This window comes from Aspergillus brasiliensis (genome assembly GCF_001889945.1).
Source record: "Aspergillus brasiliensis CBS 101740 unplaced genomic scaffold ASPBRscaffold_19, whole genome shotgun sequence".
Taxonomy (NCBI): domain Eukaryota; kingdom Fungi; phylum Ascomycota; class Eurotiomycetes; order Eurotiales; family Aspergillaceae; genus Aspergillus; species Aspergillus brasiliensis.
This window is the reverse complement of record NW_027137460.1, coordinates 409,935-435,985: the sequence shown is the minus strand read 5'-3', so window position 1 is coordinate 435,985 and position 26,051 is coordinate 409,935. Positions and strand designations below refer to the sequence as shown.

At 48.2% G+C, this 26,051-nt stretch overlaps 12 protein-coding genes and 1 non-coding gene across 13 annotated transcripts; 7 read left to right on the top strand and 6 right to left on the bottom strand.

The window, feature by feature from the left end:
* Positions 1-63: 63 nt before the first annotated feature.
* On the top strand, positions 64-2,511 carry ASPBRDRAFT_137379 (phosphoketolase family protein; the record flags this gene model as incomplete). Its single annotated transcript, XM_067618887.1, has 1 exon — positions 64-2,511. The coding sequence occupies one exon, from the start codon at positions 64-66 to the stop codon at positions 2,509-2,511; it is 2,448 nt and encodes an 815-aa protein (XP_067474042.1).
* A 489-nt stretch (positions 2,512-3,000) lies between these two features.
* Positions 3,001-3,115, top strand: ASPBRDRAFT_t257. The gene has a single exon. It is a non-coding gene; the product is annotated as a tRNA-Leu (tRNA).
* Positions 3,116-3,663: 548 nt separating this feature from the next.
* ASPBRDRAFT_59581 (uncharacterized protein) lies at positions 3,664-4,134 on the bottom strand (the record flags this gene model as incomplete). Its single annotated transcript, XM_067628078.1, has 1 exon — positions 3,664-4,134. One exon carries the CDS (start codon positions 4,132-4,134, stop codon positions 3,664-3,666), a length of 471 nt encoding a protein of 156 aa, XP_067474041.1.
* Positions 4,135-5,468: 1,334 nt separating this feature from the next.
* ASPBRDRAFT_366291 (uncharacterized protein) lies at positions 5,469-5,867 on the top strand. Its single transcript, XM_067623545.1, has one exon. The coding sequence runs from the start codon at positions 5,557-5,559 to the stop codon at positions 5,755-5,757; it is 201 nt and encodes a 66-aa protein (XP_067474040.1). The 5' UTR covers positions 5,469-5,556; the 3' UTR covers positions 5,758-5,867.
* A 243-nt stretch (positions 5,868-6,110) lies between these two features.
* Positions 6,111-7,754, bottom strand: ASPBRDRAFT_48742 (uncharacterized protein). The gene has a single exon (XM_067626154.1). It carries the CDS (start codon positions 7,514-7,516, stop codon positions 6,572-6,574), a length of 945 nt encoding a protein of 314 aa, XP_067474039.1. The 5' UTR covers positions 7,517-7,754; the 3' UTR covers positions 6,111-6,571.
* Positions 7,755-9,995: 2,241 nt separating this feature from the next.
* ASPBRDRAFT_163194 (uncharacterized protein) lies at positions 9,996-11,509 on the top strand (the record flags this gene model as incomplete). Its single annotated transcript, XM_067619512.1, has 2 exons — positions 9,996-10,842; positions 10,904-11,509. 2 exons carry the CDS (start codon positions 9,996-9,998, stop codon positions 11,401-11,403), a joined length of 1,347 nt encoding a protein of 448 aa, XP_067474038.1. The 3' UTR covers positions 11,404-11,509.
* Positions 11,510-11,561: 52 nt separating this feature from the next.
* ASPBRDRAFT_79071 (Zn(II)2Cys6 transcription factor) lies at positions 11,562-14,100 on the bottom strand. Its single transcript, XM_067629440.1, has 5 exons — positions 14,003-14,100; positions 13,468-13,947; positions 12,942-13,411; positions 12,293-12,887; positions 11,562-12,242 (listed from the first exon to the last, which is right to left on the bottom strand). The coding sequence occupies exons 1-5, from the start codon at positions 14,074-14,076 to the stop codon at positions 11,792-11,794; spliced, it is 2,070 nt and encodes a 689-aa protein (XP_067474037.1). The 5' UTR covers positions 14,077-14,100; the 3' UTR covers positions 11,562-11,791.
* A 253-nt stretch (positions 14,101-14,353) lies between these two features.
* ASPBRDRAFT_137274 (phytanoyl-CoA dioxygenase family protein) lies at positions 14,354-15,515 on the top strand (the record flags this gene model as incomplete). The annotated part of the gene is made up of 3 exons (XM_067618875.1): positions 14,354-14,593; positions 14,647-15,423; positions 15,477-15,515. The coding sequence occupies 3 exons, from the start codon at positions 14,354-14,356 to the stop codon at positions 15,513-15,515; spliced, it is 1,056 nt and encodes a 351-aa protein (XP_067474036.1).
* A 154-nt stretch (positions 15,516-15,669) lies between these two features.
* Positions 15,670-16,465, bottom strand: ASPBRDRAFT_137476 (putative cyanamide hydratase; the record flags this gene model as incomplete). Its single annotated transcript, XM_067618901.1, has 2 exons — positions 15,670-16,184; positions 16,246-16,465. 2 exons carry the CDS (start codon positions 16,463-16,465, stop codon positions 15,670-15,672), a joined length of 735 nt encoding a protein of 244 aa, XP_067474035.1.
* Positions 16,466-17,731: 1,266 nt separating this feature from the next.
* ASPBRDRAFT_48738 (pyridoxal phosphate-dependent aminotransferase) lies at positions 17,732-19,731 on the top strand. The gene has a single exon (XM_067626153.1). It carries the CDS (start codon positions 18,026-18,028, stop codon positions 19,346-19,348), a length of 1,323 nt encoding a protein of 440 aa, XP_067474034.1. The 5' UTR covers positions 17,732-18,025; the 3' UTR covers positions 19,349-19,731.
* On the bottom strand, positions 19,520-21,206 carry ASPBRDRAFT_137505 (uncharacterized protein; the record flags this gene model as incomplete). The annotated part of the gene is made up of 3 exons (XM_067618905.1): positions 19,520-20,231; positions 20,292-20,754; positions 20,807-21,206. 3 exons carry the CDS (start codon positions 21,204-21,206, stop codon positions 19,520-19,522), a joined length of 1,575 nt encoding a protein of 524 aa, XP_067474033.1.
* A 1,213-nt stretch (positions 21,207-22,419) lies between these two features.
* Positions 22,420-22,838, top strand: ASPBRDRAFT_137471 (uncharacterized protein; the record flags this gene model as incomplete). Its single annotated transcript, XM_067618899.1, has 3 exons — positions 22,420-22,550; positions 22,628-22,677; positions 22,741-22,838. 3 exons carry the CDS (start codon positions 22,420-22,422, stop codon positions 22,836-22,838), a joined length of 279 nt encoding a protein of 92 aa, XP_067474032.1.
* Positions 22,839-23,180: 342 nt separating this feature from the next.
* Positions 23,181-25,381, bottom strand: ASPBRDRAFT_662808 (uncharacterized protein; the record flags this gene model as incomplete). Its single annotated transcript, XM_067628695.1, has 3 exons — positions 23,181-24,170; positions 24,212-25,191; positions 25,241-25,381. 3 exons carry the CDS (start codon positions 25,379-25,381, stop codon positions 23,528-23,530), a joined length of 1,764 nt encoding a protein of 587 aa, XP_067474031.1. The 3' UTR covers positions 23,181-23,527.
* Between the last annotated feature and the right edge of the window lie 670 nt (positions 25,382-26,051).

The window sequence follows — 26,051 nt, the reverse complement described above, 5'->3', positions numbered from 1 at the left end:
TCACGGTTATCACAAATCTCCTCTCAACTAAGGGTACTGTATCAAGCGTGAGACTCATACAATATGCCATCAGATTCGACTGATCAGAGCATCTCCGCATATGGAGCTGCTCGCTCCACGGTCAAGGGCCAAAACCTTGACCCCGAGGAAGTCCGAAAGATGGACGCCTACTTCCGCGCCAGCATGTACCTATGCTTAGGCATGCTCTATCTGCGCGAAAATGTGCTCCTCAAACAGCCATTGAAGGTGGAACATCTCAAAGCACGCCTACTTGGTCACTGGGGCTCGGATGCAGGACAATCATTCACCTGGATTCACATGAATCGGCTGATCAAGAAGTATGATCTGGACGTTCTGTTCATCTCAGGTCCGGGTCACGGCGCGCCTGGCATTCTCTCACAGTCATACCTGGAGGGTGTGTACTCCGAGGTCTACCCGGACAAGTCGGAGGACGAGCGAGGGATGCAGAAGTTTTTCAAGCAATTTTCCTTCCCCGGAGGTATCGGCAGCCACGCTACCCCAGAAACCCCCGGTAGTCTTCATGAAGGCGGCGAGCTGGGTTACTCTATCTCCCATGCCTTTGGCACCGTCTTCGATCATCCCAATTTGATCACCTTGACCATGGTGGGCGATGGTGAGGCCGAGACTGGGCCACTCGCTACTAGTTGGCACAGTACCAAATACCTCAACCCCTGCACCGACGGCGCCGTTCTCCCAGTACTCCATCTGAATGGCTACAAGATCAACAATCCGACCCTCCTTGCACGCATCTCCCATGATGAACTTTCGGCTCTCATGAAGGGTTACGGCTGGACCCCGTACTTTGTGGAAGGTAGCGATCGCGAAACCATGCATCAAGCCATGGCAGCCACGCTCGAGCACTGTGTTCTTGAAATTAGAAAATTCCAAAAGCAAGCCCGTGATTCCAAAGAGCCCTTCCGCCCACACTGGCCCATGATTATCCTGCGCAGTCCAAAGGGTTGGTCCGCCCCGCGAGAGGTTGACGGCAAACTCCTCGAAGGCTTCTGGCGAGCCCATCAGATCCCCATCACCGATGTTCTCACCAATCCATCGCATCTTCAACTCCTCGAATCGTGGATGAAGAGCTATAAGCCCGAGGAGCTCTTCACTCGAGAAGGCCGTTTGAATCCCGAACTCAGAGCCCTGGCTCCAACTGGCAACTCTCGTATGAGCGCCAACCCTGTGGGCAATGGTGGGCTCCTCCGGCGACCGCTGGACCTACCCGACTTCCGCAAGTATGCGCTCACGTCCATCGATCCAGGAGCCACCATCCGCGGCAGCATGGTCAACATGTCACACTATCTCCGCGACGTGGTCGCCTTCAATCAGACCAACTTCCGTGTCTTCGGGCCGGATGAAACTGAATCGAACAAACTTTCCGAGATCTACAAAGCCGGAAAGAAGGTCTGGCTGGCCGAATACTTCCCCGAAGACTCCAATGGTGGAAATCTCTCCATGGCCGGTCGAGTAATGGAAATGCTCAGTGAACACACCTGCGAAGGTTGGTTAGAGGGCTACGTCCTGTCAGGCCGCCACGGGCTCCTGAACAGCTACGAGCCCTTCATTCACATCATTGATTCGATGGTCAACCAGCACTGCAAGTGGATCGAGAAATGTCTCGAAGTTGAATGGCGGGCCAAAGTCGCCTCATTGAACATCCTCCTCACCGCGACTGTCTGGCGCCAAGACCACAACGGCTTCACCCACCAAGACCCAGGCTTCCTCGATGTTGTGGCTAACAAATCCCCCGAGGTCGTGCGCATCTACCTCCCGCCGGACGGAAATTCTCTCCTCTCCATAATGGACCACTGCTTCCGCAGCGCCAACTACGTCAACGTCATTGTGGCCGACAAACAAGACCACATCCAGTTCATGGATATGGACGCTGCAATCGCGCACTGCACCAAGGGCGTCGGAATCTGGGACTGGGCCAGTAACGACCAAGGCGCGGAACCGGACGTCGTGATGGCCGCATGCGGCGACGTGCCCACCCACGAGGCACTAGCCGCCACAGCGCTCCTACGCGAACACCTTCCCCAGCTGAAAGTGCGCTTCGTCAACGTGGTCGATCTGTTCAAGCTCATGTCCAAGATACATCACCCGCATGGAATGTCCGATCGGGAATGGAAGGCTGTCTTCACAGCTGATAGGCCGATTGTATTCAATTTCCATTCGTACCCGTGGCTTATCCACCGGTTGACGTATAAGAGACCCGGACAGGAAAATATCCATGTCAGGGGGTACAAGGAGAAGGGAAACATCGACACACCGTTCGAGCTGGCGGTCAGGAATCAGACGGATCGGTATAGTTTGGCTGTGGATGCGATCGACCATTGCCGCGGACTAGGCAATACGGCGTCCGGGGTGAGAGAGAAGTTCTTGAATATGCAGTTACTGGCGAAGCAGAAAGCATACGACGACGGTATTGATCCGGATTATATCCGGAATTGGACCTGGCAGTATCCGCGGAAGAAGGGGGAGGGCGTCTGAACTTGTTTGTGCCAGATTCCAGGAGGGAGTACCTGTTGATAATGATAATCAAGTAGTGTAATAATTTGTGCAGGGTCACTGAACTAGTTAATCAAGTTGGCTTCACACACTGACCTTGTTTCATCATGATCCTCGGTAATCAAATGTTGTACTCAAAAAAGAAAGGAACTAACGATGGATACACTTCTGGCTACTACTACTAGTGAGGCGACAGTGAATATATATTAATTACTAACGTTATATGTCGGCAACTTACGCTCCCACAATACCCATCATTTTATTCAGTGTCGATTGACACTCAGTGAACAAATAAATACAATCTACAGATAATAAATTCAAAAGTCTCAATGGATCTCACCTCAATAGCTTGCGCATGGTGTTGTGGGATCAGTGCAAAGGGAATTTTGGTTCAGTGGGAAATGCAGACTGGCTCGAGGATAACATTTGACATTGATATTGCTAAGAAATCAACCAGCCTATAACAGAACAGGCAAGATGGCCGAGCGGTCCAAGGCGCTAGGGTCAGGTCACCTGATCACGCATATTCCAATCTGGAGTATTCCTAGTCTCGAAAGGGGCGTGGGTTCGAATCCCACTCTTGTCATCTCTTTTTGCTCTTACACTAAACTTGGCCTCCACAGGGCCCATATTGTCTTTACACAAATACTTTTTTAAGCCTGCTTTATTCACATTGGATTACAGTGTTATTGAAATGAAGGGTTGCGTTTGTGTACGGAGTAGTTCTGATATTTGAGCCTCAACACGGACCCTGGTTAAACTGATATTTGACAGGAAATTTGTGGCATATATGTGGAGCATATAATGCAGTATGAGAGAGCGACAATTATTCCATTACTACATATGTCAGTTGCCTTTGCATTCGCACGACAGTATGGGGAAAACGGACAGAGCTCCGGCAAAAACCCATACCAAGGCATCTTGTGCGACGAAGTCAACTAATTAACACTATTTCCTTCACACCAATAAATAATCAAAATGACACAGACTGGTGTTCCACCATATTCGTAGCTGGTGCATGATATAATACCCGCAAGAGAGGAACGGAACAATGACTAGGCAGCATTTCACAATCCGCACCCTTTTGTAAACCACCAGCGACATCAACCCGGTACTCGTTGTCAAGTCTCAACATTAGTCCCGGAAATAGAGAATCATGTTGTCCACAACGGCATCAGCACCATGGACCGAGTCTCTGCCGGTAGCTCCGGCCCATTCGCCGTTTGAGCCAAGATCACGACCATGCAAATAAGTTTCTTTACCCTCATTTCCACCAACTCTGAATTCACCGCGATCCGTTCTGAACTTGAATCCGTTGACATAGCCCTCGCCGTCCCCAGCATAGACCCACATCTCCTTTATTGTTTCATCAGGCTCAAAATCATATGACTCTGGATAGTAGTTCAGATGGGGATCTTTGCCGCCAATACGACCGCTCGAGCCCTGTTCAAACTCAAACCTGATTGCACCGAGTACTCTGTAGCCATTGTAGTCCGTGGCCCAAGCGTCAAGGTGCCTGAGTTTCTGTTCCTCATTTCTTGCGTCGTAGGCACTACCACCCATCCCACCAAAGGGTCCATCTGGATGTAAGCCGAAGGTATGCATTGTGTTTGATCTGAATGCTGGGCACTGGGAGAGAATACTTGGCCTCTGATTGGTATTTAAAAAAGACTTCTAGAGTGATGGAATATGAAAGACCAATAAGTGGTGTACATAGAAGACGTTACCGCTTTATATAGGTCTCGGTGGGGTCGAGATAAACCCTGCCGTACTCTGAAACTTGCCAAAAGCCGTGGAATGTGGCAATACAAAGGCCGGAGGTGTAGTGCAAATTGACCGTCCTGCGTCAAGACTTTCCAACAATAACCTTGTGATGTGGTAGTCCCAATGCCATTCTGCGTAAGGGTATCATCAATCAAACTTAGATGAAGCTCGATGCGTCCTGAATCGAGTGAAAGACGCATCTAGAACCTCAATAACGATTCCAGGACATAATACAGCGGACATGCCAACAACTCATCACTGCTCAGATGACGTCCCTTGATTGTTCTTGTACGGACCAGACAGTGTAGCGCATCGCTGCATTAGGCTGTTAATGACCCTGTGGTCGTACATTGACATAGATCGCTACCTCCGAGCACCCCGGGATACGAAGTCAATGTGTGGTATATGCAGAGCAATGAGCCAAACATTCCTAGTATGGACGTCCCATGTGGAAGTGATTTGGCTAGACTCGGGTGACTCGTTCCATGTCAGACTCGTCCGCAGGGTAAGTGTCAAAGATATAGCATGCTTGCGGAAACACTTCCGCAATCGTGCGATTCCAGATCCATTAGAATTTTGGAAACGGCTTTCGCCGTGAGACATTGTAGACTGGACGGCCAAGATGAGATACGAGATGTGAGATCAATTATTCAGATGTTAGTAAGGCTCCATCTCCTGTTTGGGCTTACGCCACCCGACAGGTTCTGGGTCGTTCGTCTTGACAGAAGTCATGAATCATACATACCTTTGCACAATTTCATAGCTTTTCGATGGAAGCATTAAAGGCAGGTTCTCCAATGTATGTGGAGTGTAATTAAGAATGAATAATCGCGATGCCGTAGGCCATCATATCCAGGTCGACAAAGCATGAAAATGTCTGAAGCTTGTTATTGGGTTATTCGTGCTCCTGCCCCACGGGCCGCATCCGGCTAACATGCTACCCATCAGTACTACTAGTAGTGAAACTTTTATACGTATCATTCACTTCAATATGAATGCTTGTAACGCCCGCATGCTTTTCTGGAGCTTTTTATGGCCAAAACGATAGTTGATATTCGAGAAAGTTGTGGCATTAACAATGGTGATTCTATCATGCAGTCGGTGTCAGAACAAATAAACCTGAGCAATACCAGTAACCACTAGAGAGATTTCTCTTTTGGTCTACTTGGCAAATGTCTCAACAGTAGGGTTTACATAGCACAAACTCTGCTAGGCTGTGCTAGCCTAAGTAGCATTTCAGACACCTTTCTATTAAAGCATCACATGAGATCGACAGATAATGGACCCACCGATCGTATTTGCGGGGTATCTGCAAGATTTAGAATTGAGTTCTTCTCCAGCCACATAATCGATCACCGACATAGTCAACCCGCCTATCATAACATTATCCATCTGAATATGCCTCTACACCAGGCTGTGATAATTCACCGTGAAATTTGGAAAGTGAGGGGTGGTCTCACATGAGCACCAAAGCCCCATCAAAACTTCACTGATACAAATGGTAAGAAGCAGGATGCGAGCTGGGAAGGCATGTATGTTGTGGATCGGTATTTGCAACCCGAAGCAATAAACAAAGCAAGCAAGTACAGCCAAGTGGCGTGGTAGTCTCCGTCCCAGAATCCCTGGCGTGCTGCGACATTCACTCATAAACCTTGTCAGGCACCAAGGCTATATTCACGATCTATGACATGGGGAATCAGGGCACCTGTTTGGGAGAAGCTAGACATTCACCCTGCTGTCTCAAAGATGCGAATGCTTGATCTTTTCCATGACTACTGCATCAATGCGCTCAAAGGTTACATGTTTCACAGATTTTTCGAGGGAAGATTTCTTTTCCTTTATTCTATCATGTTCTATGGCGAGCATCTAGTTCAAAATGACGGGCTTCTGGAGGTGGAGTCATCCTGTCGAAGACATGTTCATGCCGTATAAACTTCCTAGCAGCTGTCGACCCGGCCTTCACAGTTCCAGGGAGGAATCATATCGAGGTCGAAGTATAGAGAACCATTCACCTAGCCCTGATGTGCATTCCATCGCCTATAAGTCCGTGGTTCGGTTTGAGTCGTCACTTTCAGTGGCTGTGTGAAACGAAGCGATGCTCGAGCATTATCCGTAATCGAATCATCGCGTACCGTGAGCTCAGTAGCTATCCATCATATGCCATATCGCGTGACGGATTCATGTCATGTCAGCAAACCGGCTTATGGGCTTCCGAAGGGTGTTTCCGCACTGGTCCCAGCGAGTCAGCGACTTGATCAACACATCGACTGGGATCTTCCTAACAGAAACCCAAGCTGTCATGAGTCTGTCCAGACCATCGCCGGACTAACGGTCCCGAGTTTACCTGTCGGACGACTGTAACAGCTGCACCATTGCTGCCCGAGTCGTCAAATCCAGATGCAGTGATATTGAACCCGCGAGAACTCGGTGATAATGGATCGGGATCGGAACTGGCCCCTTGGGCAATCTTGACCAGACGACCCAGAATGGCATATTCCAACTTCAACTTGACGCTATATGCGACGGGCTTGAACATGACCTGCAGCGCATAGTATCCGGCGTACTCGATGGCAACGACGGCCACGTCCAGGATGAGGATGATTACATTGATGATAAGCAATTGAGTGAGGATAATGACCCGTGACCTCTCGGGACGAAGGCGCAACATTTTGATGGTTTCCCAGACATATATGCCAGAAAGGACGAACTCTTGGACGCAAAAGGCGACAAGCTGGACCCGCTCCATAATGTTGTAACCCCTAGCGAAGTGGGAAGTATTCGATAATGATCCATATAGCAGGACTGTAGTGGGAATTTGGAAGACGATGCAGTCGATGATAATCAAGTATAGGAGGGCCTGTAGCAACTTTTGCGATTGCAGGAGGAGGTGCAATCGCGACCAAAGAACGAGGGAGTGACCAGTGATGATGCAGAACCAGGTAGGTATAATCAAGGACACAGGGACGTAAGAAGATATTGTAGAGAAGATAAAGAGCAAATATCCCACGCAGTGGGGAATAAGGCTCGCCGAGGTGATGAGCAAACTCCAGAAATAACACCCATGATATCGTTGGAAAGTCGTGAAACAAAGCACCACGAGCTCTATCGCATTGTAAAAGGTAATGGCCGCAAAGGCGGAGATCACATATTTTTGGATTGGATCGTTTGAGGTGAGCGATGAAAAATCGCCTCCATCTGCGTCGATACCGACCCCCTGCGCCATACTATTCCCAACGTCGGTTGCATCAGCCAAAGAGTATCATACCGAACGTGGTGCTGGCGCAAGAAGCGACCGTATGAGGTCCTGCGAAGGAATAGAAGGAGTAGAGATGCCGGCGGAATTTCTAAAAGTGGCCGAAGGGCTGTAACTGTGCCCAGAGCTCCATGCCTGCCAGGATGCTTGCGCAGTACCGAGGCCGAAGCGTCATTGAGAGAAGATAGAGACAGAAAAGCAGGACAGATGCGAAGGTTTCTTCTCAGAGATCTGCCTCCAAGATGAGCGACTGGAAGCTTGGTTCATGCGGGTTGCGGAAACCTTAATACCCGCCTGTGACGTGCACGACCTTCGCCGACTTGCCAGTCTGTCTCGCACAAATCCCTGACTGCAAATGCTACGAAGTTAATTTTAAGAACCTGTCAGCATCTCTACGGCACTGTGGATCCGATTTCAACAGTCTGGAAGCTCCGATCGTCCTACGATCCAGTCTTGGCCCATTAGTCCATGGTGCTCTTTGGGATAGTCAACCAACGTCAAGCACCTTGGCCGATGGATGTCTGAATAATCCAAACCTAGATTGGGAGGGGACAGATTTCATTGGATTTCAGAATTTTCGACTATTGAATTAACATTATCGGACCGAAGGAAGAAATCCAACCACTACACCATCCCAAATCACGTTCCCGTGATGATTATCTAATAGGCTCGATTCGAGGGAAGTTCCACCCGCAGCTTGCCAAATGATGACGGTGCCATTTCTCCAGCTGGCTGGTTGGATATTGACAGACGGAATATAGTAATACCCCACCACATAACGTACCGGCTCTTGCCATTCTTTCGAAGGAATACGGCCGTATATCGATGAGTGGCTTTTCATTCTACCAAAGATGGATTCCAAAACGATATTCGTACCTTGCATCCCCGCGGATAAAGCACAACGTGGCTGTGTGCGTGGACGCCACATTGCTGCAGTACCGGGGATAGGAAAGAACACCAAAAGCCACACTATTTCCCCTCAACGCTAGTGCCCAGCTTGAAGCTATCGACACCAAGGTTGTCCATCCACCTTGAGGCAGTGTGGATAGACAGGCCCAACCACCGACTCACACCCAAATCATTGGCTCATTTTTTGATCTGGCAGCTGAGTATAAATTTGGCCATGCGACGAGGCAAGAGAAGTCTAGCCTCGAAACGGCATACTTGGCAGGTCATCCTCACGATGGGGCTATGAAATTAAGTTTTTGGCTCTTCTAGAACCCTGGGTTTTGCCACATGTTCTACAATCAAGCCACTAACCATCACCATGTTCAACCACGTTATTCTCAATGTGGGTATAAGATATAGCTAGTGTGACGCCACGTCCATGGTAGCACAGATGTTGGCTCGTGTATGAGGATGCGACTTCCATATGTGCGTTACACATCCTGGGCGATGCATAAGCGATGCCAAATTTTCATTATACCGGTTTGTCAGAAAGGGAAAAAAAAAATGATAATGGGAGAAATACCGCAGAGCTCAGGCAAGGTTCTTGCTCTATCAGTGTGCCTGTCGCGGATGTTTCCTTTCGGGGTATTGCCACTTCCATTTCTTCTTTCCCCCATCATCATTTTGCTTGATGGAGGAGTGGCATAAGTCAAGGTCCTGGATGTCATTGACTATGAATACATTCACTCTATCGTGCCCCTAAAGAACTGGTCTGGGATGGATTTGTGGAGAGGAATCCAGAACCATGGAGCACCTTAAGGACTGAGAACATTTGCTTTGACGGACTAAACTGATGACGCTATACTAGTCTACTATACGATATGATAACGACTAGTTGTCGAGAAAAGTACGTGAGCATGAATCTAAGCTTTCTGATCTAATTCTAATGGCCCGATAGTCGCGAGTACATATCCCTGGCTTATTGATAAATCTCCTGAGGTGGAATGTAGCATTTATGATCGGCATGTAAAAGTATACATTAAAAGGGGGTGATGCCTCATAATGAGTTACATCTACAGTCCTTTCTGCTGTCATTGATACAGATAAGGGTGCGAATGCCCGTAATACTCGCAAGCCAGAAAGAATTCAAGTCATGCCCAGCGCAACCTGGGACGAACCTTAGGTGTTGGTCGACGAGACCGGCACCTGCCCCTTTTGACCCAGTCTTGATTATAGAACTCACGATCGCACCACCGCCATAATGCATACCTCCAGTGAAGACAAAACATGAAGAGGTACATCCCTATGAAATGACAATCTCCAGCACTCATTTAAGCACCCCCCCTCATTTCAGTACATTCATTTGATATAGAATAATTTACCACTTCCCACCAAGTGAAGTCTAAATGTCAATGCTTATACTTTCCTTCCCATTGATCATAAATAGCGCTTCAACGACAAGTCCAGGAACCCTGATTATACTACTGATCACGCTCGTCACAGTCATTATCAACCTATTCGGCCTACTTCACTAATACAAGTCCGACAAAAATCGCGCGCAATGGCCGGACTTACCGATCCGCCTTCATCCTCTTCTTCTACTACAGAAACACACTGGCTCGAGGATCGCGCCAAGGAGATAGTAGGAACAACGTTGAACATCGCAGTGGATGAAGTCGAGCGCGCTCCTATTCTTGACCTCAACGCAAATACGATCTCATATGAGGTCTACTTCCTACAGACAATGTGGAGTATAGGCTATGTTCCCAAACATCCCGGAGTGGTACGCATGCCATTGGGAACGAAACAAGTCGTCATACAGTTCAAAGCCCTCGAAGGGAACATGAGCCAGAGGCGCTGGGCAGAGAACAAGGTCGCTGCTCTGCACACAGCGCGAACGATCCTTTATAACACTGACTTTCTTCGTACTGTGCCGGAGGTATATGCATGGAGCGATGGAAGCGATGATGAGTATAACAACGCATGGATAATACATAGCTCTCATCCACCTATGGATACCTCGCTTAAGAACTCCTTTTATGAGATGTCTCCGGAGCATCAGGGCGACATCTTGGGACAGATTGCAACAATTCATAAGCTTTTCCAAGAGTATGATCACATGGCAGTATGCCAGGGATATGGGGGTTTCAGGTTTACGGAAGAAGGATACGTTCGCTCTGGAGAGGCCCTCATGGCTGGCATTGGAGGTCCTTTTGGCAGTTTAAGAAGTTATCTCACAGAGCTGCTCAGGAGAGATCTGAGACGGGCGGAGGAGCGACAGGATATCGAAGGCTGGCAAAGGTACCCGGAGTTAAGAAGCAAACTGGAGGATTTTGTTGAGCACCACGTCACAGATATAGTGGCTAAGATACCCGAGTATCGTCCAACATTCACCCTGAACAGAATCGGTAAGCATCAACCTTGAGCCATTACCAAGATTTAAACGGTTTCAGCTAATGCATGATACAGAACTGGGGAACTTCCTTGTCTCAGAAAGACCCGATCAAGCACCAATCATTTCCTACATACTCAATTGGAACTATGCTTCCCTCAGCCACCCTCTAGAGGAGTTCATCTACTCCTACAACAGCCTTCACGGTGCGCTCTTATTTCCCTTAGATAAGGACAGTCGTGTCATGTCCCGATGCATCCTGGAAGGATTTCCAGAGGGAGACGTGGACATCGATCTGAGGGAATTGGACAATTTTGCCTACTACAACGACGGCATGAGCGCTCGTTGTCACTATAGCCTCGCAAGAAATCTATACGAGGCTCTACAGATGGCAGACGTGAACAGGCCCCAAGATATCGAGGGAGCAGAGAAATTGGTCGCATTTCTTGGCTTCTGTGCGGCCGTCGGCGGGAGAGGATTGTACCGTGATGATCCACCATCCAATGCTGATCCGGATGAGGTGTTTCATAGCAGAGCAAAGCTGGTGGAGGAGTACCTGAAGCTCTTTGGTTATTAGTAGTAGTTATGTATATTGGAAGGGGGTTTCGAAACACGGTATACGGGATAAAGTTCATGGCGCTGGGTTATCAATAACGACTTACACACTATTAATGGTATATTGGACAATCCTTATCCTAATGATGTTCCTATTGTGACATGTGCTTCTGTAGATGAGAGAAAAAGAGTACTGCAATTTGTGTCGACTATCCTCTACCGTAATTTCCACAATGATTGTTCCGACAAGTGAAAAGACTGGACTTCGACTGTCGCGCTTTACATCCTTCAATTCGTTTCTTACGCCGAGATGCTACCAAATCTGTCTTCAGATATGCATGTCATCTGATACATGAAAACGTTTCTGTTCATCCCGGAACCTCCACAGAGACTTCGAAAGAAATCTCTCCTTAAACAGCAAAATCTCCCTCTAAATCACGAAACCCACGAAAGAACGGCAGACTCGAGAACAGCGTCTCATCATAAAATCCGGAGTCCCAAGACCGACCCAGATCCAGCGGTACGGAAGTGGAAATCATGTCCATCAAATCAGTTTCTGCATTGGCTGACAGAAGAAAGCCATCAGTCTCTTCATGGACACCTGTGCACTGTTGTAGATTGGTAAATTCATTGTCCTGGACAGCACTCCTTGGAGGCGACTCAGGCGTAACCTTCCCATGGCACCATAGATGCCCGAGTAATTTTGCGTAGCGATGCGCTATGTGTGTTTCGCTTGTGGCGGCGGCTTTGAGCATGGAGATAAATTGTCGGGTTAGGGTGAAACATGTTTGGGATTCCTCGGGGGGTATGGCTCCCACAGAGCAGGCTTTGAAAAGGAATACGGATGCGTATATTTCGTACCTGGAGACAGTTAGTGGCTTGCCTATGAATGGGAGTGATACAGATCGTACAGGTAATATCGAACGGGAAGGAACTTCACAATGCCGGATGGGGTTATCTCCTCCACGAATGTTTGGAGTAAGCTTCTTGCTGCGTTGATGGCTGCGTAGATGTGACGAGCATCGGGGCTGGCCATGACGCTATCTGGGAATAAGGATGTGTTGTCATCGCGGCTCATGTTGGTGGAGATTTTAGAGGAGCGATATAGAACTGCTTGGAAGGCGAAGGCGTTCACATAGAGTTGCAAGTACTGGTACTGCAGTGTGAGGAGACAGCGCAGAGTGGAGGGAATGTCGACGTTGGACCAGGATCCCTTCCACATCTCCATTGCTTTCGCAGAATCGTCGAGATATTTGGAGTAGTCTCCAACAAGCATTAATTGTAGAGTGCGCGACTTTAAGGCGTAAAGAATGTCGTGGATATTTCCAAAGATGGTAGTCAGCTCTACCTGAGCTTGTACAAAGGAGGCGTAGTCCGTTCCGCCAGTAATTGTCGGTTGGAGGGATGGGTAATCTTGGGTGCTGAATCTGGTTGATAGACTAGGTCCGCGGGACCAGAATGCTTGGCCCATTTGGATTGATATCTGCCGGTCGGCAAGGTAAGTAACTAGTGATAGCTTGTTAGGTGGCGTTGTGCTATATAAGGATCCGGATGACCTACATATCCACGCCAGTCGTCTCCGGCAGCGCATACTACATGGCTCGGACTCCACCTCCCAAGGAAAGGATTGTTTGTCCAGATGTAGCAAGTAGGCTTGTCTAACTGCGAGACCGATCAGATTCCATGCTACGCAGTCTTCGTCGTATGCATTGCTTGATTCAGAGTTGTTGCCATAGGGCTGGTCTTGGGAAAGCATCAGATGTGGCATCCACTCGGCTAGTAGCAATAAGCCTTCTACGGTTCCGACATGCCGCACACTTCTCGCACCAAGAGTGACTCGGAGAATCAGCTTATCGATATACCCCCTGACCCGAGTGTGAAGGTGTTTCTGGTCTGGCCTGTTCTGAGTGGCTATAGTGAGGACGGCGGCGAGGAGAAAAATTTCGGTCGCCCATCGGTGCTCGGAGGCTTTGGTGTATAACAGGTTGCTGGAGACAATGGGAAAATAAGGATGATAGTTTATGGTATAGCTTGTTGCATTGTATTTGTCAGTGCAGGGACTATCAGACCTGGCAGCGTGACATACTATTGCACCAGGGGTTCAAGGTCGAGTACGTCGATGATTCCTTCCTTGATGATTTCCGTAGCCATTATCGATGGCTTAGTTTGGACTCCAGACTTATGAGGCACCGAATTCCCAACCTCACGCCCTATCGCATCGGATCTTAGAAGAGGCCTCTCTGGCGAAGGTAAGCCACCATCTTCCCCCGCAGTGGCGGCTGTCTGAGCAAGGATTTGCAGAGCTTCTAAGGGGTTTCGTACACCCCCATGGAAAAGGGTATCACTGTCTGGCCCCGCCGTTTCCGTCTGCAAGAGATTCGGTTGTAGTTCAGTCTTGGCTTCTTTGTGCTCATTGACCCTTGGAGGCTGCGTCTCTGCACGTTCACGATGTCGACCACGGAAGCGAGAGTAGTCACCCCCTCTTCTGGAGGTAGCTGGAATGCACTGGTGGCCTTCCAGAATGCACTTTGAGCATGACTCATGATCTCCTCCTCGCGTGTATTTCCTAGGATGGTCGTTGTGAGTAAAAATAAACGGTGCGGAGAATGAGCAGTACCCACAAATCACATTTTGTTTTGCGTTGTCGACAACGAAGACATGCCCGGTAAAGCCTTGCACCAGTACTTCTAGTCATAGTTACTGGACGGATAAATTGGACTCTGGACAGAGCAGAAGATGGGGATGAGAGAGGGTCGTCGGCTGTAGAAGTGCGGGAGAATTGCGGGGTTCCCCGGGTTCGGCATTAGACGGCTGTAGGTCTCGTCTGGGGACTGTTGGATCAATATCAAGATGCACCATCCCACCCTTTCGCCTTGAAAGTCTCACTGCTTGTCTTGTTTACCATCTCGCCTGCACATTAACCCGTTTTGCTTCCGTGGGAGCCAGTGCCAACTACCTTCACACGCCACAAAATGACAACCACTCTTTGCGAATCCGAGGTCTTTACCTCCGCTCGTCTCGTAGCGAGAGATTGCAAACTCCCCCCAGATGACCGCTACGGAGAATACTATCCCACCGACCCCAAGAATCTCAGCCTTGAGTCCAACTTCGGGCCCATGCTCCCGGAGAAGGTCGGATATCTCCAACCCACCTCGAAGGACACACCGATTGAGGTCATGCGAGAGAGACTGCTCCGTGATGGGTATCTATTTGTAAGTCCCTCTCTCTGTACTCACAATAACTCCCATACCAATAGCAAACATAGGTCAAGCAGCTGCTCCCACGAGACCAAGTCCTCCAATGCCGCAACGACTATTTCTCCTACATGGCCCCCTCTGGCCTTCTCAAAGAAGGATCCAACCCTGTCGACGGAATCTTCAGCGATAAGGATAGTCGCAAGTTCTTACCCCCAGGAAACCTTCGACGACTCTTCGGCTTGAAAGACGACTATGAATCGGAAAAGTATTTGGAGCTGATGATCAAGGCGCACGAGGAGCGATTTTATCTCCAATTGTGCGAGAGTACTGAGCTGCGCGACTTCATCCGCAAACTTACAGAGTGGAAAGACATCACTATGCTCCAGCGGACAATGCTTCGCGCCTTTGTGCCTGATAGCGAGTTGACCCCTGTTCATTTTGATCAGATGTACCTTCGTGGGGGGCCACCCACTAGTATCACGGCATGGGTCCCGATTGGAGATATTTCGCTTGAGGGTAGCGGATTGATGTACCTCGAGAAATCGGTTGATATTGGGCGACAGACCGAGGAAGAGTTTACGCGAAATGCAGCAAACCTGACTGATGAGGAGCGTGTCTCGGCGTTCAATAAGAACATGAATGACGGGGGATTTCTCAGTCGTGATACTGTTGCGTATGGCGAAAATGCCAAGCGTAAGTGGTTGATTACGGAGTATGAGGCTGGAGATGTGATCTTCCATGATCCGTTCCTGGTGCATGCCAGCTGCAAGAATAAGGACCCTGAAAGGAAGATTCGGCTGGCTACTGATCTGAGATTCGTGAATGCGAATGAGCCCTATGACAAGGTAAATTCTGGATAGATGACACAGGTGATGCAATAGCTAACGTGGAATTTTAGCGCTGGATGAAGGTTTGGCGTCCGCTAGACGGGCTGTGAGGGTCACCTGAAGCATTACCAGTACGCCTTCGAAACAAGGGCGAGGGGTCTTGTCTTCCCGTTGAGTTGTAGTTGCTTTGTTCTGAATATATTGTAAATTTTGGTTCTTTATTCTCTTCACACAGAAATGTATCACATTCATCCATAACCATCCTCACTCCCACTCTCTCATAAGCGTATTCGCCTCAATCTCCTTATCAAAATCCACTAGATGTGTCGAATGGCACCAAGGCTTGATAGCCTCCTCCTTTCTGATAACTCCCGAGAAGAACGCACACCAGCTCAAGCGCGGATACAAATCATTGATCTGCGCACGAGTCGTGCGATGAATCAACCCCTCAAACCCCTTCACATGCGGATGAACCCCCGTATTATCATACGTTGTAGCCAACTGTATAAGCTGACCGATGTACGTAATCGTCCCATCGACACCCATATCCTCATGTCGAATAATCGCCTCAGCGGCTGCCTCGGCCTGGTCTGCAGTGGCACCGAGTTCCTTTAGCACATGGAGGGCCTTGATGCCGCCGTAGATATCGAATGACATGCGAGTTGCTGTTAAATTCTCCTCTGCGGTGCCGAGGTCGTGGAGGAGGCAGGTTAGAGCCCAAGTGGCTGGGTTGAGGGATGCGGCTTGTTCGGGGAATTGTTGGGTGGTTATTACCATTCCTGCGGTTATATGAAGGAATGAGTATCTGGACAGTGATAAGTTGTTTGTCTGTAGGCTTACCGTAGTAGTAAACTCTCACAGAATGGTTCAATGTCTCTCGGTGAAGAACAGCTTTGGCGTATTCCAATGTCTTCGCGACTACTGGGTCATCAAAGGGAAATTTGATCGTATCGAGCTGAATGGGTTCTGCCCTTTCAATGAAGGATTGGTCAGTGAAGATAGCGCCGGCGTTGGCAGGCGTGCTAGTCCAGCCGTTGGCTTTGATTTCGTCGTGACACATGCTGTGTATGGGAGTTGTTGATTTGGTTCTAGTGAAGTAGATTTGATTGTCGTCTTAGAGAGCTGTTCAATTGAATGAGACAGTGTCCAAACAGACCTTATATAGCCCACATCTCAGCGCTGTATTATTGTCTCTTGCTCGAAACCGTGTGAAATTCTGGCCATTCTTTTGTCTGAATTTCTCCCTTTTTGGTAGTAATTCGACGTGGCGATGTGTTAGTTTACTTGATCTTGGATGTTGCAGGCCTTGGGCACTGCCATGGACGAGCCCCACTTCTTCGGATTACTCGATTAGGCAGTCTTTTGGAGTGGGTCCTTACTACCTTGCTGTGGCCAATAGCAGGATAGAGTGTGGCTGCCGGCGGAGCGGATCACGGGGATCTTACTAGCATGTCGCACCGTCCGATGTTAGTAGGTACTCACTCTTAGACTACTAGTACCGAGTATGGATAAGCTTGTTCGCCTCGCTATCTCCGAACTGATACTTTCTTGTCTCCAGAACCCCTGAGTATTTCGATATCGTTCAAAAACGAATATACGATGCTCATACCAATTGGAGCACCATGGGTCTTCCGAGATGACCTAATTCGGAGCTTTCGCACATTCGATCTTAAGTACTTAGTGGAGGGCTAGGCTGATTACTGTTGATCCTCAACCTCATAATTAAGTCTCAGCCAGAACATCATATTACAATAAACAAAGAACAAACAGAGCTTAAAGTACCCTTCTTATCATTGCCAATATATGGCCATATTTGCACATTGCACGTCTAGTTGGAAAAAAAGTCGAATCACCGGGTGCGTCACTCCGCAACCTTATGAGGAAGAAGACGTGTTATCTTAACTGCCAGTAAATCGACCAGTAGCGCAGGCCAGAAGCCTCCCGAGACAAAAACCGTAACGCCCGTTAGTTACATCGGCCCAATCATTCCAGACCATAATCGCCGTGACATGGCCCTTTCCCTTCAAGAATATTGTCTCCGCACGGTCTCGATGTGACTCATAATACTTGAAGGCGTATCACTTCCAACTCCTGCAATATAGTTTCAGACCCCAGAACCTGTGCCCCTGCAGTTTACATGAGGCAAACCTTCGTACCGGAAAGCAAGAACAATCGTCAGCTGGTAAGGGTGAATTAAGTAGAGTTCCTACCCGGCACAGCACTCGATTGGCGCGAACGCAGCGGTCCATGGGTAAGCACGGCAGAATGCCAGCATTTGCCACCTCATATTTCGTTGTCTTTAATAATAACCAATTCCTAGCAATTAGCATACATACAAGTCCAGGAGACCTTACGGGAAGTGACTTGAAGGCTAAAAAATCTTAAGTCCGCAGTGGGTCTTCGTTGCTCGGACCTCAAGATTTAGATGTCGTGGGAAGGCGCACGCGGCCCACTGGGGATTTGTTGGTCATAGCCATAACATAACATGGTGGTGGCGAGTTGTATTAAGGTTGTAATATGTCCAATAGCTTTTATACTGCGAAGCTGGCCGCGTCTTGCGCTTCCTAGAACCCGCTCGTGTCTGTCCCCTTTCCAATTTACTGATTTGCAGAAGGACAACATGCATCCAAGCTCTGTTGGACAAACGACCAACTTCTTGTCCCAGAGAGCAAGGTCATCCCTAAGGAACACAAGTAATGCTCTTTGGGATGTCCTTAATGATCTTTGGCATCCTCAACTTAACCCATCTGGCTTCGTCACGCTCGGGGTAGCAGATAACCCTCTACTGCAAGACCAACTCCTCCGTCGTCTGAAGAGCAACTACAACCCTCTGGAACGGCACCTTTGTTTGGGTGATTCGATCACTGGCTCTGACCGACTCAAATGCGCTGTCGCCGATTTCCTCACTACGCATTTCCAGCCCTCCCGCTCTCTCGAATCCTCACACATCGTCGCGACCAATGGAGTCGCGTCGGCAATAGAACATTGCTCCTGGGCCATGTGCGACCCAGGCGAAGGGGTGCTTGTCGGACGACCATATTTTCGAGGCTTTAGCAGAGATATCTGCTTGCGGCCTGGTGTGAACCTCGTCCCTGTCAGCTTCGGTGACGTGGATCCTGTTACCATTCCTGCCGTCTCCAAATACGAAGAGGCTATTATCAGCTCCTATGAGCGAGGCTGCAGCATCCGAGCCATTATGCTCTGCAACCCCCACAACCCCTTGGGTCGCTGCTACTCTCGGTCATTCCTCACGGAGCTGATGAAGCTTTGCCAAAAATACCATATTCACATCATCAGCGATGAGATATATGCACTATCGGTTTGGCGGCAAGGGATGGATGGGACAGCCACCATGGAAGATTTCACTTCTGTACTTTCAATTGCTAAGGAAGGGCTGATCGATCCAAAGCTTGTCCATGCCCTTTGGGGTGTCAGCAAGGACTTTGGCGCTAATGGTTTGCGACTTGGTTTCCTCATATCCCAGAACAACCCCGACCTTCTCGAATCGGTCCGTGGCGTCGCCCAGTATAGTTCAATTTCAGGATTGGCCGATTATACAGCGACAGCTTTTCTCGAAGACAAGGAGTTCGTTGATGCCTATGTCAAGCACAACCGCGAAAAACTTGCTGCTTCTTTCAACCATGTCACTGCGTTCCTCGATCTGCATGAGATACCCTACGCGAGAGGATCTAATGCTGGATTCTTCGTTTGGTGCGATCTGTTGACGGCGTATATGCGGCTACAACACCCTGATTTAGCAGCTGATAGCAAGCTCGAAAGAAGTAAGGCACTAACTGAAAGGCTTGCTCAGTGTAAGGTTCACTTGGGGGTTGGTGATGACTTTGGAGGTGAGGAGCCTGGGTGGTATCGCATTACGTTTTCTCAGCACCGTGACCTTCTCGATGAAGGCTTAAGACGTATTCTCCTAGCCCTGCGTTCTTAGACTTGTGAATACAGTAGTTTGAGTTCTTATGTTGTTAATCGTCCCACCCAGACCGAAACACTGTTTGAGTTGGGGATAGTAGCTTATTTCGTATGGTACGCGATACATACCCGCCACACACGGTCACTACTCCCCAATCCAAATTGTAAGATGTCAGCAGAACTTGTACAGTTAGATTAGTAGCCAATCGCCTTCTACCTGGCCCATGCGGAAAATCCAGCTGCTTGAGGCATTTTGCACGTTTGATGGGTCCACCCAGAACCTTTCGAGTATCGTTACCGCATTTATCACGTTGATGCATTTGGTCTCAAACCAGAAGCTCTCCAGACATTCCTTGATGTGGCCCCTTTGGGCTTGATCTTGAGACTCCAGCCCCGCAGTGAACAGGGGCCATAGTATGCATTTGAACAGCGCCTCATCCGTTCTCAATCTATCAATCTCGCAGACCAATTCCCTTACCAGGTCATCTAAGGAAGACTTATTCCCGGTTAGCGCATCACAGATCTTCCAACCGTAAATTAGTGTTGCGGATTTATATGCCTGGGCTAAACTCTCCAAGAGCCGGACACTTTGCATTGGCGGAGTGGTAACTGAAGCTCGCATAATCTCGGTTACCCAATCGTGGCAATCAAAGCTTTTGGTAGACTCCAGCAGGCTTGTGACTGATTGGAGCAGAGAATAGATCTCGGGCGTATCAAGGTGCCTTGGACCAGCCAAGTGATCCCTTGCTGTAGAGAAATAGCGAAGAGTAGATAAAAGATACACCGGGCAACCGATATAAGCCCTGTCGATGTTGATCTGGAGAGGTGCAGCTTGTTGAGGCGATATATCCGCGCCGGACAATAGTTCGCGACCGGAAAATGTGGCGCCAAGCGATTCGATCCTGTAATGGAGTACGTGTCAGAAACTCACTTCTTCAGATCGGATCATATTTGGGGCTCACAGATAGATCTGTCCCCGAATGAATTCTCGCATTCCCTCAATAGTTGCCTCTAAATGCCGAGAAGGCCTCGCAGTATGCATCTCCTCAACAAGTTTCTTGATTCCCCCTAGGTGGAAACTCCATTGGTCTCTCCCTGATTCCAAAAGGTCGAGGAAAATCAATATGAATGCGCTGAGAATCAAAACATCTCGCGTGTTCGTTTCTTGATTGTTCAGCGCCTGGATCAGCCCACATATGGCCCTTTGCTTGTACATCAAGCCATCATTATGTGCCTTAACGCGGGTCGCGTGGTCGCCGTCCTGCCTCTGACAAAGTATCTGCTGGCCATTTGCCATGTGCCGCGCTGAAAGAGCCATTACAGAGGCAGTTAAGACAGGATTAGCCAAGGCTGCTGGGATAAGTTGTCTCAAAGGGTTTCGTTGACTGTCGAACATGACGAACAACTTGCACACACATTTGCTGTCTGTCCTTGTTAGTAGATGTGGCCCAAATCCCATTTCATCGAGCACACTGACAGTAGTTTAGGTAATACATGGAAGTATCATCCAGACTGTCAAAGGATGGATCTTTCAAGCTCGGTGGAATGCTTATGTGGATGCTGCTGGGGTCGCTCTGGTGCCAAATAGCTGACAGTTCGCTCCTTTCGACAGGAATTGTGGTTTCAAGCGAGGGAACTAACGCGGCCGATGTATGGATAGAAGGTACCCTGTGTTTGGGCTTGCTTGTGGTGCTGGGTTGCTCCATGTGATGTGCCGGTGAAGTTCGCATCCTATTCCGAATAGCCGGTCCATCAACCCAACGGAGGGGTCTCTTTTGAAGGCACTCTAGCCCCGCCTTTTGGCACTTCTTACACGGCGGATGGGTCATTTGGCATTCGACATGCCTACGCCGGCATGTATAGCATGATCCGAGCATGATGAGAGCCAGCGAGGCTTTATTCAACGTATGTGGCTAGGTGTGGGAAGAAGTTCGGAGAGCTGGATGTTAACTGCCTCGCAACGGAACAATACGTTACGCAGACGGTCATGTGACGGCGCCATGATCGTTGCTCTTCGCACTCCCACAGCATCATCTCCCTGGCACATAAACTTGTTTTACACATTAAAGCTCATTTCATTCCAGGGATTTTTGGTCGTTATTTGCATACCTGTCTTACGAGATGTCTATCCTCAGAACCTTTGGCTTGAATTGTTGAGACTCCTATCTGGACATATCCCGAAGTAGAACTCCTCTATGTAACAGAGTAAGGACTTTTATGTTGCAGATGATCACCACAGTGCACCTGGCTTAAAATTCAATCCGTATCTTTGACAGAATGAGACGCTATCTATGTTTTTTTAATTTGGTATTGTGTAGAGTTTCTACTACCATAAAATGTTCTTTAGGCTTAGATCGCAACTTGAGCCAACCATTTCTTTATCTTCATCAACGTCGTATTTATCAATGTGCTGGATGATGTGTTGGTATGAGCGTAGAGTAAGGGAGAAGGGATGGGAGTTCGCTCTTAAGAATAGTGCAGGTTTACCACGTCGCGACAATGCATCACTAGACACCCTTCAAGACTTACCATCCAAAGTTAGATGGTTGCAAGCTTCTCGCTGTACCGCACTTTATACGCGGAATACAATACAGCATCGAGACATACTAGTCTGACAGTGTACTCTTACTGAGACAACCATGCGTCTAATAATGCATACCTTGCATATGATGTGCCGCGCCCAGCAGATTGCGCAGAGGCTGCTTTCTCACCTCATTCCTGATACACAGCATCAGATGACATGCGATTGCAAGGCTATGGTTTATTGTTGTCTGAAGTCTCATATTTATTGTTTCCGTTCTTCTCAAACAGCATCTACTGATATTTCCAAGTTCTTCCAACTGATACCAGCACAGCACATGATGACCTGTCCATCCATTGTACCATTTACTGAACAAGGAACCATCCACCTGTGGTACAATTTCCCTGTGTAAAGCCACGTCAATCCCTTTGTTTCTGAGACCCTTAATCAAAAACTATATAGATCAGGTACGACCATTGTCGCTATACTCTCTCATGAAAGTAAGCACCTCCATCTAATACTCATTTCATTTTGTTATATACTCCAGCACGCACCATATCACCATAAAAATGAAGCTCTTTATTATCTCCTCTATCTCGACCATCATGCTCACAAGCATGGCTGCCCCTACCACCGAAGGCCAAGACACATCAGTAACGGGCCTTGAGTCTCGCGACGTTGCCAGCGGATGCTATCCCTTGTATGATCCCATCCAATTACCTTGATGAATGCTGTGTCACTCTTTCTGAGATATATCTGCTAACTCTGATGTCTTAGTGCTGCACCTCATTGCGGGCTCGCTGAAACATACTGCCAATGTGCGGATGGTATGTAGAAACAGCAGTACCAGCACTCTACTACTTGATGTCGCTTACTAACTTGGCATGTAGGGCGATTTTACTATTACAACGGGAATAAATTGGGATGTAACCCCCCTTCGGGTTTTGTCGCCGAATCGGTAACTGGTATTCCGGGATACACCTGCTAGTCGAGCGGAACATTCGATCAGTTGATGTTGAACATTGACTGATCACTTGATTCGTGTCTGTTTTTGTCTGCTTCGTTCCATTGACTTAACAATATTTTCTGATCGAAAATATTGATCTCAGTACTTTTTGCGACCCTTCTTATATCTAAAACGCTTTGTTCTCGATCAAGCGACTGCTTTCTCTGTGTGGCTTGCAGTCTGGGTCTTTGTCTCTTTGTAGTTCTCTTATGGCTTACAAATCATTTGTCTAACCACCATGTACTCTGTTATGTATGTTTGAACCCTGACTACAGATCTCTAATACTCTTTTTCATTGGGGGTGCTTGTAAGGTTCGTATCCTACAAGGTATGTACGATATTCAACTTTGCACGTGAAACTTGTTTCCTTGACGAAACTTTATAGATCGAGTATTTTTTTTCTCCAGTTGTGATAACTTTATTGCACCTTTGTATAAGTTGATTTTTCTTCGTAATGCTGGAAATGTCTTACGTTTCACGCTTGGACAAGAGAAAGGCCCAGTAGGGTCATGCAAGCGCCAAAGCAAGTTCTCCTTTTAGTCCCTTTCCTTCACTTTATCTTTCATTCATTGATTTAGAGAGCGTCAAATATTGAATTATGTCTGATGGGCAACTACCACCCCTCGCATGCTAATGTAAGTTAACGGCACAATGTCAAAAGGGCGATGCAACTAGTTGAACATGTATGCAAACACCTTCTTCATGATGTAATATTCAATATAGGAAGGAGGAACGAACTTCTCCACCATCCTGTCCCACGAAGGTCGCCAAGGGTTTTGGAACATGGCACGATAGAATTCCCAGTAGTCAGGCCAGTATCCTGCCAAGCCCCAGTCCACGATCACAACTGTCCCATCCGAACGAACTAACATGTTGCCATAGTGAAGGTCGCCATGTGTAAAGACAATAGAATGGTTTATCTTCTTCAGCTCTCTGACAGTCTGGTAGAGGACATACTCATCGGTGAAGAACACAGAATCTAGATCGGAAGGCCCCTCGGGTAGATTTGGGGGAATTCTATCCTGCAAAGCTTGGACTATCCCCTCTGTGAAAAGATCCTCGGACGCGTAGGGACCATATGAGCCAGCTCCATAGTTATCCCAGACTGCATCGAAGATACCATCTCGGCATCGAGATGAGTCGACACCCCCAATGAAGTCCCCTTTTATGGACCGCATTTGTGAGACGTAGTTGCGAAGTTGGCGAAGGACATTTTCCCGTTCTGGCTCTGAGACACGATCCCAGTATTTGTCGAAAGATTCCGCTTCCACATATTCCATGACTATATAGCACACTCCATGGAGAATATAGGTACTGAGTAACTTAGGGGCTGGGATGCTGGTTCGAGTGGATACCAATGCATTGCTTCGGCCTCGGCGAGCCGAACGCCGTGTCCATATTTTACTATCGTCTGTGAGTCAGCCCAGGCGAGACGCGCTCCCCCCTTTCCGGGACAAAGCTCGCGTGCAGTCTTCAGATCTTCGGGATCCAAAATTATTGTCGGCGGTCCAATCGTTTCAGACCAAGTCAATTCAGGTTCTGCGCTGCTCACCTTGGAGTCAGTGTCATCTTTCTGCGCACGTAAGTTTGTGTCTTCTTTGGTGTTGTCACAAGCATGTGTCGGCTTGATCTTGAGGGGATCCCGTGCGGCGTGCGGGTCACCATGTTCACCACACACGTGCTCTATGAGATCATAATTGCAGAGTGACATATCCCCATATTCTGGGGGTATATCTGGCCCCAGATAGTTTACCAGGTCTTCGGCGGCTTGAAGTATTGTGGTCTTTCTTAGAAAGCTTTCGGGGATCTTCATTGAGTCGAGGTAGTCATCAAAAGGCTGTATGAGATAGAAACGGTCAAGAAGACCAGGATAGTACTCTTGCAACTCAGTTGCAATGCGCGAAAGCATGTCTCGAATACTGGTACGCAACGGAATACCAAATTTTCGAGCAGGCGGTACAGGAAGAAGTTTGAACCGCACGACGCAGGCAGTTTGCAGGTTGTGTTCACCATCAAGCTCACCATGCGCGTCTAGAAACGCAGATGCAAATTGCTCGAGGGTCGCAGTACCCAGTTCTGAAAGCCCGTATTTATGCATGAATCTTTCGTAACACGCTGAAAGATCTCTAATGGTCTTCTCATCGATGACTATCCACATGAATAGTCTGTTCTCCGTACGCGTTATGTTTTGGAGCCCCGTATTGGTCAGGATTTCCCTTGCCTCCATCAGAGCTGCTCGAGGTTTAACAATGCGTCGCCATTCGAGGGCGCTCTTGAGGGAAGCACTCGCCCTGGCCAAGCGAATACTGGGTATGATTGAGTGCTGTTCGAGGAACTGTTTATGTGTGAGCGGCTGACATTGTATTCCCAGAAATATATCTTACCTTCCTAACGACTATCTCCTTGCCTTTCTCATCGTCACCGTCAAGTTGTATGCCCCAAATGTCCGCGTGATGCGCATCTGAAATAAGTGACGGCAGCTTCTCAAGGAGTTTAGCAACGTCTCCGTGAGTGGGTGACTCCATAGTTCCAGTCACAGCTTCGTTGAAGTGTCCTTGATGACACAGTTGAGCCAACACGTCTTAGCCGAACATGACTTACTATTCAATATTCATGAAATATATGTTGGGTGTGGAAAAGGGAGGTGCTATTTCGAAAGAGGCTTGGGATTTCTTTGTCCCAGTTGACTCTATGTAAACCAGGTGGCTCCACCCTGCTCCCTTTTCTCGTGGAGTGGCAGCAACCGACGGTCTATACTCATGCTTCTCATTTCCACAACTCCGGACATGGATGGGTACAAGTTTGGAGCGCCACAAAGTAATCTTTGGCATTAGAACGAAAGTATTTGGGGTGTATTCCCATAGTTAATGCAAGATGCCACCTATGCACGGCTGTTCCCGCTACTGCTTTTCTTGATGAAACCTGTTAAATGCCGATAGTCCGTACCTTGTAACCACTGTCACTTCAGATAGCTATATTTGTGTATATATGTTTATCGACATATACTTCATAATGGGCTACTGCCGGTATTGGACATTGATACACGCAAACCTCCGTGAGAAAGCCCCAAAATCAGACTTCGATTTGATGAGTGGTATTAATCACCTGGATAGTCCCGAGATGTAGGAATTCATGTTATGTTTCGATCCTTAACTATTTAAATACCTGACTCGCTCCAGCTAAAGCCCCGGTCAT